Source organism: Scyliorhinus torazame, chromosome 8, assembly GCF_047496885.1.
Source record: "Scyliorhinus torazame isolate Kashiwa2021f chromosome 8, sScyTor2.1, whole genome shotgun sequence".
Taxonomy (NCBI): Eukaryota; Metazoa; Chordata; class Chondrichthyes; order Carcharhiniformes; family Scyliorhinidae; genus Scyliorhinus; species Scyliorhinus torazame.
Window position 1 is genome coordinate 173,635,719 of NC_092714.1, and position 12,060 is coordinate 173,647,778.

The 12,060-nt window shown below is 46.9% G+C and overlaps 1 protein-coding gene across 1 annotated transcript in view; it reads right to left on the reverse strand.

Moving 5' to 3' along the window:
• Positions 1-4,903: 4,903 nt before the first annotated feature.
• The window catches only part of LOC140428894 (transcriptional repressor CTCF-like), a 98,428-nt gene continuing 91,271 nt past the window's right edge, over positions 4,904-12,060 (reverse strand). The window contains exon 11 of the mRNA XM_072515541.1: positions 4,904-7,649. Within this exon, the coding sequence (XP_072371642.1) occupies positions 7,492-7,649 (158 nt within the window). The 3' untranslated portion in view covers positions 4,904-7,491. The remainder of the gene's footprint in view (positions 7,650-12,060) is intronic.

Here is a 12,060-nt window from a genome sequence, read left to right on the forward strand (position 1 = left end):
TGCAAACCCTTGCATTCCAGTATCTTAACTAGATCAATGTCCTCAAAATTAGCCATTACTTCTTCACTTTGTGTTTTAGTCTCAATTAGTGGCTCATTCTCATCTATACCTATAGCATGTATCATACGATACAGGCTTTGTCTGTTGTTGGAGAACTGCACCAGATGTATCCATCTGTTCTTGCTGCAAGTTTTTTGATGGACTGGCCTTGAATACTTGGGAATCCACTGCAAGAACTGTTCCGTGGGCTTAGGATAAATCATTGTACTTCTCTGAAGCCAATTTCTCCAAAATGGGGATTATTTCTTCAATTACCAGCTGGCTGTTCGCAGTTGATTTGCTCTTAGCTAATTTGTCTGCTGTTGAAATCTCACTTTAAGTCTCCGCACATTCCACCTTCGAACTTTCACACTCATCGTTGTCCTGCACATGTTGGATGCCACTTGTTATCACCTCATCACTAATCCAAACAAAGTAAATCAATTTTCATAGTCTTCCTCTTCTGGCTCATCATCTGATTCTTCACTTTCTTCATCGTCAATATCATAATCTTAATCATCATCATCGTAACCATCATCATCGTCTGCAATTGCTTCTCCTGTGAAGTATAACACTGCTCGTGGAATTATGCGTTCATGCAAGCAATGACCAATTTCAAAGTCAGCAGCGAGTCTGGCTGCAGAACCTTCATCCTGCTGTCCATGCTCTGGAACTTCACGAGGACTAAAACAATTAAACAGTCATTTGGTACAGTTTTGTAACTGTTCTACCAGTGCCCTGACCCTTATTTTAATATTTGCTTCATTTTAATAGTTTTCCTTTCTTCTAGTCGATCTGGCACCCTGTGCATCCTGTGATTTCTGGTTCATTAAAGAAGAAAAAGGTCTGACTCAGCAGGTTGCGACTCCAGTTGGTATGATTTTGTCACTGCTTCATTTGTGAAATTCTCATTTGGCTGAAACTTAAACTCCAGAGTAAAAATCACTGGCTGTCACCTGTAAATGCTTTAAGATAGGCTCATCATGCTCCTGTATCATCTCACTGAGCAAATCCACATTTTTGAGGACTGTCAATGAGAATTCTGGAATTCCTTTTGGCTCCTCCATCTCTTCATCTGGTTTATCTTCCTCCACCTTGAATTTTGCTTTTATATCATTGGATAACTTCATCACTTCATCTCATTGCCATTTGTAATGTTCCTCTGAAACAGCGCTGTCTGGAATGTCCAGCCGCTCAATTAGGTTCAGTGCCTCACACGCCTCCGCTCCAATCATGGACTCCCGTTCCATGTCCAAAATGGAAAATGTTATGGTGTGACTTCTGTTGTGTACCTATGCTTCAAGCTCACATGCGCCTAACGTCGCAATCTCCGTCCCACTGTAGTCTCTCAGTAGCCTTGTTTGATTGACAACTGTCAGTTTGACTCAGCCTGTTCAAATCTGAAACTGATAAGGTTGGCCTTCGCTCCCGTGTCGAGCTTGCATTCATTGATGCCATTCAGCATTAATGGAATTGTCCATCTGTCTTCCATGGTATCAGCATCGGCATCACTATTGCTGCAACTGGTAAGACTTTTTTACTCTGCATATTCAGACTCATTGTGTTTTCAGTCGAAATCACATTAATGGAAAACAGGTCTTCAAAGCACATCTCATCAACCACATTGACTGATCCTGTTTGGTCCACTGTTGTGACGTGAGAAACATTGCCTTGCAAAGTGATTTGTTCTGCCACACTTGGAACACACCTTCCCAAATGCTGGACATTGTCGTGCCCTATGTTGATTGCCGCATCGCTGGCACAAAATGGCAGATCCGGTTGGCTGCTTAAAATGGCCACCCTCAGTGAGACCACATTTCTTCTTTGACTGCGTCACTATGCTTATGTCAGAGGCGTTTTCTGCCACATTGGCTAATCTGCTGTTCAGCTAGTTCGCAGGCATGACAAATATTGATAGCATTTTGTAGTTGAAGCTTTTCTTCCATCAATAGCCTCTCGCGTACCTTGTCATTTGATATCCCAAACACTATCTGATTGCGGATCATCGACGACTTTAAAGTACTAAAATTACACGACGGCGCCTTCAACCGCAGGTTGGTTAGAAAGCTATCAAAAGATTTGCTTGCCTTCTGAGTACGTGCGCGCAAGATATAATGCGCGAACATTTCATTTTGTTTCGGGAAGCAATGTCAATCAAAAGTATTTTATTACTTCATCAAAGATTTCGCTTTCTGCTTCACTGTCGAACGCAAAGGTATTATACATTCTAACGGTATTATACATTTCAATGGCTTGAGGACCTGCTACCGTGAGCAGCAGTGCAATACGCCTCTCGCAGGCTGTGCCTGCAGGCCAAGGGCTGCAACAGTTTGAATTGCTGCTTAAAAACACGCCAATTCTCATCTATTTTACTGGTGACTTGAAGCTGGTGGGGTGCCTTCAGACCTTCCATCTCTAACCACAGTCTTTCCGTGTGTTGAGTTCCAGTTCCAAGTAGTTTACCAGGTAGGTGGAAGAATTTTCTTTTCTCTTTCTTCGGTCTTTTTCGTCCCGTCTTCTCTGGTTATCTTCAATTGTTCTACACTCTCGGTACCATGTTATGTTCTGTGTGGTGGTCGTGGTAAAGATGCACACAGAACATCTGATTCTTTGACTAGTAAGATAGTGAATTCTCCTGGAGCTACTTCTAATGCCGACTGTCCTCTAATACAACTTACTACCAACTGCCCAATCTCTGGAGTCACATGGTGGATCTCTGTCCCCCACCTGCTGGTCGGAGGTCATAATTCTAATTATATACATTACTATGCATATCACCACAAGGTTGTTTTCTCTGTCTGGAGGGTCTAGAAGAGTCAGTCTCAGACACTGGAGTCAATCATTCAGAACTGAGATGAGGTTTGTGAATGTTTGGAATTTCTACTCGAGGGTTGCAGATGCAGAGATCGATAGATTTGTGACTCCCAGGGAATCAAACGATATGGCTATCAGACAGGGTGGAAAATGAACCCTGATTGTACTGTAATGCAGAGAAGGCTTGAGGGGATTATATGGCTTACTCCTACTTGTTATTAGCTTGTTTCATTGGTAAAGTTGTTCCACAAAGATGTTATTTGAATAACGGACCCAACCACGAGAATAAGTGACAGCCAGCATCCAGCCCACAGGATACAGGTAAGCAGGACCGTTTTTAATGTTTCTCCTGTATACCTTCTGTGCTGGTATTTATGATGAACAAAAGTCTCTTCTCACCATACTTCATCTCGTCCTATCACCATCTCCTTCTATTCTTTCTTCCTTGTACTTACCTACTTTCCTACAACAGCATTGATACTTCAAAAGTATAAAGTTGGAACAATTCTGTTCCTTTTTTCTCCTTTCTAATGCCACATCCTGGTTCCCGTCCCCTGCATTGGTTTAAACCCTCCCAAATCAAACTGTTCAGTGAGGCAGCAGGTCCCACCTCTCCCAAATTACCTCCCTGCGTTCTGCTCCCATGCCCAATGAGTGGAAGAGGCGGTGAGTAGGGAGGGTCAAGGGGCGGAAGTGGTGAGTGGCAGTTTGTTTTAAGATTCAGTAACTGTGCTAAAATGAAAATGGTGGTAGCGCTATTAGGTAATGTATTTAATTTAAATTGTGCTTAAAAAAAAGGCTTTAAGTGGGGAGACCTGTAAAAGCAACACACCATCAGACTATTTGGTATGAAGTTCCTACACCAGTTGACTGTATGGTATTACTGCCACACCAAACTGTATGGTATTACTGGGCGTGATTCAACCAAAAAATATCAAATTGTCATTCTGGGCGAGATGTTTCTTGCCGGCTTTTTGGGTGAGATCCATACTGCTATTTACCCACACGTAGTCATTTTTTGGGGCATTGGGAAATTTCTTCCCGGTCAAGCCAACACTTAGCAATGTTTTTGACACCGGGGAGCTGACGTTGCCGGTGAGGCCAGCTCCTCAGAGATCAGGTTGCCATTCTGAGAAGGTGCCCCAATCTCTAAGTGAGTTTGACGGTCCCCTAGATCCTCCACCCAGGGGCGATGTCACCCCCCACAGGCATTACCACCCCCCCCCCCCCCCCCAAGTAAAGACACCATGCTATGGGGTCGTTGAGGATCTCCCCTTTTGCAGGCCTTCCCATCCCCTCTTTCGGGCCCCCCTCACTTTCAGGGCTCTCACCCTTATTGAGGCCTCTTCATACCCCCCAGTCATCCCCTCTTTCATGAGCATGGGCCCCTTCAGCCCTGACCCGTGGCAATTCCACTCTGGCAGTGTCAAGGTGCCAGGCTGGCAGTGCCAAGGGGAGAGCCAGGGGGAACTGTCCACGACCACCCAACAGTCTCCAATGGCTTGGGAAGCCCCCGAGGTTACATTATGCCTGGTCCACCAAGTTCTGTGTGAACCAGTGCTAAACAGCGCCCGGTCCAGGCCTCGCTGGGGAGGCTGTTAGTTCAGTTCCCAGGTGCCCAGAGAATCTGCCGCATACATACTTAAATGAGCCATATGGCTCATTTAAATGTTCATCTGGATCTCACTCAGCAGGGGCGCGATCCAGATCGCGACATCTTGCGAGGTTTGAATGACTCTCGCGAGATGATTCAGGCCTCTTGCGGGATTCACTGGCCTCGTCGAGTCACCAAGTCTGGCGTGAAGAGGCTGGTAAATCGTGCCCCAGTCAGACACCAGCAAACCGTGTGGTATTACTGCCACACAGTGGAAATATTTTTGATCAGGCATCAGTTTTAAATGATTAAAAAAACTGCATATTACTCATTACACAACTGAAAGTGCGTGTCAGGAAAAGATGTAGTGTATATTTAGTGTGCACAGTATTTGTGCACCTCCACAACATTAATATAAATTCAGAAAGCAGTAAATTCAATTTGGTTACAATAAGAAAATATCCAACAATATTCAAAGTTTTACTCTGTAATCAAAAGAACAAACGGAATGCACTGACTGCCTTCAATTTCAACATTGTTTTAAACAGTGAGCAACTTCCAACATTATTCCAAGGCAAACAATTACCGTAAAAAGAAAAGCAACAAGAAACAATCTGCATTTCCTACATGTTTCTTTTTGAAAACAGGCTGCAAACTTGTCTTGTACAGCGCTGCACAAGGAATGTTTCAAAATGGCTTTTCATACTCCATTAAACCGCATGGTGAAGAAACACATGTGGAGTGTGAAACTGGCCCATTATATATCCCGACCACCTAAGACAAGTTTATACCTCTAGAAAGTTATTTCTATGATTGGGTAACTGCAGAATGTGCAAATTAATTTTGATAACTTGGAAATTTTGAGTCATTTTGCAGGGCAAGACCTTGAAGGTATTTGATTGATGCATTTTTTCAAAAACTGCACAGCACAATTCAGTAAAGGTCTTACACTTTCAAGCACGACTTCATCATGTCTCTTAGAAACACCCGAAAGTACTTCAATCAGAAAGGAACAAACATTTTGCACATAGAAAGATCCTATAGATTCTATGAATCTATAAGCAATAAACGAGCTGGATAATCAGTTAATTAGGTTTGGGGGGATGGGGATGTGGGGGAAGAAGCTGCCTGGTTTTGACTAATTTTTTTAAAGTGTCGCATTGCAGGAAAATCTCTGTTCCACTTTAACAAGTGCTATGAGAGTCCACTCGACAAGCAGATTTACATCTCGGTTTAACATCACAAATCAAGGGAAAATGTTCTAGAGATCTGACAGTCTCTCAGCAATGCACTGAAGTGTCAGCTTTAATTATTAAAGAATTATTATTCATCATTACGTATTTGTTGACAAAGTGAACCCTGTTAATCAGGTGATATTTCCACCAATATGAGTAATCATGTCACCGTCTGCTAGTTTCTGTTTGATCTCAGTTGAAGCTATAACGATAGACTTATTTTAGACAAAGCAATGCTCTGCAACTTGAAATTATCTCCTGGGTTGTGCTGCGAGGTCAAATGAGAAAATAGGGGCAGAAGAACCAGGCACAAATTATTTGTGAGCTGAAAATATTCTTGGGAAGGTACTGTCAAACATGAAGCAAACGGAAACAAGTTTCCATGATGGAATTTGTGGCCTATATGGCACTGGAGATTTGAAGGTTACTGCAAGGCCAAAGACTTGGCAGCGAAACACAGAAAGGAAGAGAGTTGAGAAATTAATCTAACATAAATTGTGAATGCTAAAGGAAATAGTGCTTATAATTTTAGATAAAAAAGGTGTACACTGTTGCCAACTTGGTTCTGCCAGGTTACACTACTCCATCACAACCTAACAGATGTCACTAATACTTTCCTCAGAACTAAATCTCAGCAAGCCCATTTTGAACATGTATTCCAAACATCTTGTACCATCATGGCCCAAGCAGCTTATCAGCTCCAAGAGATTACACTGGAAAACAAGCACTAGCCCAGGCAGGTGAACTGGCACAATTCACAGTGCAAAATTAAATGCTCTTATACCTTTCTCCAATCAGTTCTTCTGCTTTCATTGCTTAAAACTATTTCCCCTTATGCTGGTATAGTCCATGGCATTTGATGTCCACCGGGAATTTGCCGCCATGTCAAATCTACATGTATTAGACCGGGTACTATGGGGATTTGAATTTCTCCAGGTCATGCTCTAGCATGGACTTTTCAATGGAGTAATGTTCAGGGGGACTTATATGGAAATATATCTCCTAAACATTAGTGGACTTTCTTACTCAGACAGCACCACAACACAGTTCAGACAATCCACTCCTCAGCTCCCATCCATGCACCACCTAACAAGAGTCACTGAATAGGGCTTAGCACCAGCAACCTGGGTCGATTCCCGTTCCCTAACTGGAATACGGTGGTGTCCCAGTGGAACTAACTCAGCAAAACTCTAATGAAATCTGTTCATGAAACCTGACAACCATGCTCATTCTTTGCAAACTCTGCATTTCTCACAATAAACACCCGTTTACAAAATGTACATTTAGTAGGAATAGTTATGAAGTCTGGCTCCCCTTTCCTTACCGAATAGACAACAAACTTAACAAAGAGAACGCTGCTTGTACTCTGAAGAAAAAGCAACTTCTGTTGGATAATTGTCTCGCAACGGTCTATGCTTGACACGAAGCTCCAGAAATACAGTCAGAAGTGAGGAAATTAGAACACACAAGTTATTTACATTATTCAATGAAATTCAATGAAAACGACGCAGAAATATAAAAGGTAACACAATGCTAGCTTTCAAGTAGTGCTTTGCATTGTTTTACAAATTCTGACTTAATTTTCTTTGTACAGATGTTTTTCACTGTTAAGCAATTTTGTCCCTTATTTTGATGTGCTGAATTTGCTAACTTGAGAATCAATCATCCCATATCCATTTGTTTGATATAAAAAAATTGCAATAATGTTTTTGAAACTTTTTTCCTACTCTTGATGACCTTTCTTCATAGAATCACCAGCTTAACTGCTTGTAAAAAAACTGAATTAACACGTGGAAAGGACATGGCTCCTTACAGGGCCATGCCTTTCAGGATCATCTCAGGAGTAATCTCTTCTTTGGATTGACTGTTCACTAAAGCTAGCTCCTTGTTGCTCTCAACTCGTATGATCTGGATCGGGTGGTTGGAAATGCTCCCTGCAAATTCTTGTCGCTCCAATTTCAGGTCACCTATAGAGGCAGAAAGGATACATGAGGATTGTTAAAGAGATTGATCAAGACACAGACAAGAAGGATGAGTACATGAGAGAGGGAAAGGGAGTCAGAGAAAGATGCCACCTCAGAGGAGGGAAAAAGTCAGAAGAAGAGAAAACTTTAGACAAGGAGAAGCGCCCAGAGGGGAATTCAGAGAGAAAGTACCAGAAAAAGAACAGTGAAATAGTCATAAAGATGGAGATGCAGCTGCTGCTTTCTAGGCATCTTTCTGAGGCAGCAGGTCTCAGGCACAGGTGAGTGAAAAAGCAGTAATCGTTTCACTGTTTCTGCCTGTACTGCTCTTTAATTCTCAGGCAAGGGTGACTGATGGGTGGGGTAGGGCATTCTTTGCTGTGGGGGGGTTCTCTGATATGGGGGGTACCCTGTTAAATGCAGGGGTCTCTGGTGGGGGTGTCTGATGGGAGTCTCAGGTAGGGAGGTTGCTGGTAGGGGGTCTGTTGGGGGTCGGCAATGGGGGGGTCTTTGGTGGTGGGTCTGGTGGGGGGATTGAGGGGTGGGGTGGACAGAATTTGAAATGTGGGGCCCTCTGATGAACTTGGAGAGCACCTACTTTAAATACTTACCCACTTAGCCCATTGTGAGGTCCACTGCGTCAGGGCCATGCTGGGAAATACTTGTACCAATCTGTGCCCACATGAATCCCGGCTCAGAGGGCTGGAGAATCAACAAAGTGTTAACAGAATGCAAATGGGTCATTCTGACCTATTTGCATCCTCCGGCTGGCACAGGGCGTAAACCTTGATGCTGCCACCAGAGGGGACCAGAGTATCAGAAATGGATCGGCACCGAGTTTTTTCCCCCAACACTGGATTCTCCGTCACATCGGGATCTTTGCTACCGGCGGGAGGCAGAGAACCAAGCCCAAAGTCAAAGGGAAATATTCAGAGGGGAATGAGAAAGTTAGAAAGAGTGGAGAAAGGTCAGAGAAAAAGAGGGAAGTCAGCTTTCTGCTCCCTCAGCTTCACCAGGAGCAGCAGGCGGCCACTGCTGGGATTGCATCCATTCCCCAACAATAATCATTGCTGGAGTTGGGTGCAAAGTTAAGTGGGAGGGGTATCACCTGGACCAGGCCGAAGGAGGGTGGGGTTTGGGAGATTTTGGAGCAGCTCTTGTTGAGTCCAATAGGCGCTAAAGGAGGTAATTCCACCCCCCACCTCCCCATCTCCCTTGCTTGTCACCAGCCCAACTAGTGGAAACTTAGGCTTCACTTAGCACAGACGATGTCCATCACAGGAAAATTTGTAGCAGGGGTGAAAGAGGCCTTCAAGTGGCCATTAATTCAGGCCTCAATTAAGACATTAGAAGGTGAACAGTCCACGCCTCCCACACCACGAGTAAAATTTGGCAGGAACTGGCTGCTAGATGTCAGGAATGCGTTCATGGCATTACACCCAATTTTATCCTCCTCCTCTCTCTGCCAATCTGCCCCTGGGTGGTCTAAAAATTCAGCCCCAGAGACAGGCAAGGGGCAGGTCGGAGTTCAACAAAATATATAGGGCAGGATTCTCCGTTTCAGAGACTAAGGGCGGGATTCTACGATTGCCAACACCAAAATCACATTCGGTGATTGGCCGGAGAATCCCTTTTGACGCCGAAATCAGAGGCAGCGCCCGTTTTCAGATGCTCCGCTCCCTCCAAAACGGTACCATCGGTGGGTATGGCGCACGCCTTTGGGACGGCCTCAGGACGTCACCTGAAGGTTCTCCGCCGATGGTCCGACTTCCCGATGGCGTGCATCACTTGTGGTCTGAGGTTTCATCAACCCCGTGTGGCGGCTGAGAACTGTGCCCAATGCCGCCACAATCGGGGGGAGGGAGCAGTTCTGCTAGCCGGGGGGGGGGGGGGGGGGGGGTGTTCGGTGAGGACTGGTGGGGGGTGGTCAGGGGTGGTGAGGGGGTTAAAGGGGGCACTATCTGGCAGGCCGGGTCCGCGCGTAGCTGGCGCTATGCTGTACTGCACGACTGCTGCAGGTCGCCACCGTGCACACGCACGGCCACGGATCCGGCAATTCTTCATCCGTATCTGCAGGAAAAGCCGGGGGTTTTACATGGCGCCGCCGACTCTTTGGTCGTAATACTAGACAAATGCTCCGGACATAGCCTCAAAATTGGAGAATCGAGCCCAAAGTGCTTATGCCTGGACTGAATCGTGGATGTTCTATGGTCACAACGAGGGCGTCGGTGCCGGCGTAATTCAGGACACACTAATGGGCAACAGAAGCTGCCAAGTGAAACTAGTGCGATTCCAACGCACGCCGGCGCGATTGTCCGGGGGCGGGATTGACACTCGAGAGCCTGACAAGCCGCAGCCGCATATAATCACTCCATTCATCACATACTCTCATTCCAACCACAAAGATGGAACCCCTTGTTCCCTGGGGTGGGAAGGAGGGTGCCACTCGCTGACATCAACCAGGCCTACATTCAGGTGGGAGAGGCTGTGGGCAACACTGCCAGTAACGGGCAGCAGTGCAGGAAGAAGCTGCTCAGCTTCCTCAGAGCGGCCAGGGTGAGTCGCAACCTCCTTGCCCCGGTACCACGTCCTCCCCACACAACGCACAAACCATCAACCCCCCCCCCCCCACCACATCCGGTAGGCAGTGCTGGGTGAGGATGGGCAACCACCCCAGGCGAGCCAGAGTGAGTCACCATCACCATGCCCCTGGCACCAACCTCCGTCCCATACACCTGCAGCCACCCCCACGCTCACTCCCCCTCCCCAGAGGTCATAGAATTTACAATGCAGAAGACAATTCGGCCCATCGAGTCTGCACAGGCCCCTGGAAAGGTCGCTGAAACCCCATCTGCCTGCAGGCCACTTGCACCTCACCCCGCACTACATGCCTGTACCCATACCGCCTGCCATAGCTGGGTTCCCTGCACACTAGCCGCCACTAGCTGCGCACCTGTGCTGGTGCCTCACACTGTGCATTATATGTCCCCCGAGGAGAAAGAGGCCCACAACTGCAGGGAGCGGGTGAAGACTGGGGGGATCGGGACAGACCTGTGGCCCCCTCCCCGTTGCAGAGCAGAGGGCATTTGACCTGGTCGGTGGGGATGGAGAGCGGGCATTCGCCGAGGCGGATATCCAAGTGAGCCACCAGTGTATTGCGATGTCCCTTTGGCATGTGTGTCACCCCATCCCACAATGCCTACCCGCGATCTAACCATGCGTCTTGTCTTTTGTTTTGCAGGATCACCTGGCTGGAGTTGTTGGTGACCAACTCCCCCAGCCGCAACCCCGCAACACACCGAAACACCAGTCCGGGGATGACACTGACTTCTCGTCACTGCTGACACTGACACCCTCCACCATCCCAGAGACACTCACCTCGGCTGGGCACTATAGTGAAGAAGCTCCTGGGAAACTCTCTGGTGTGCATCACAAACATGCAGCAGTACATCAGGTGGAGGTATGAACCTCCGATGGGCAGATGGTAAGAGGGCGGCCCGATCCCAGGGATTAGCTGCCGTCCAGACGGGTCTCGGGTTTCTGGAAAGGACAGTCCCATCAATGTTGGAGATGCAGACGCTGAGCCGGTGACTACATTTGGGGTGTCAGCAACCAACCAGTGCCTGCAGGTGCAGTTGGAGGAGTCCAACAGCCTGCAGAAGCAGGAGGTTGTACCGAACATGCGTGTCACCCAGTTCAACACTGAACGGGAGGTGTCCCCGGTTGAGACTTTGGATGTGAAGGCATCGGCCATGAGTAAAGATGTCCAAACCCTGGGGCACTCTGCAGGTGGTGGCCGATCCACAGGTCAGGGCGGCCATGTCACAGGCAGGACCAGGGCCACATGGACATTGACAATTGAAGGGTGACCTGATAGAGGTCTACAAGATTATGAGGGGCATGGATAGAGTGGATGGGCAGGCGTTCTTTCCCAAGGCGGAGGAATCAGTCACCAGGGGGCATAGGTTTAAGGTCCATGGAGCAAAGTTTAGAGATGTTCGAGGCAGGTTTTTTACGCAGAGGCTGGTGAGTGCCTGGAACGCGTTGCTAGGGGAGGTTGTGGAAGCAGATACATTAACGGTGTTCAAAAGACGGGTGGGTTTAGAGGGATACCATGATGTGGAGATGCCGGCGTTGGGACTGGGGTGAGCACAGTAAGAAGTCTTACAACACCAGGTTTTAGTCCAACAGGTCTGTTTCGAATCATTAGCTTTCGGAGCACTGCTCCTTCCTCAGATTCACCTGAGGAGCAGTGCTCCGAAAGCTAATGATTCGAAACAAACCTGTTGGACTTTAACCTGGTGTTGTAAGACTTCTTACAATAGAGGGATACAGCACTAGGAAGTGCTGAGGAATTTGGCAAAAGTTGTTATCATGACTGGTACAGGCTTGGAGGGCCGAAGGGCCTGTTCTT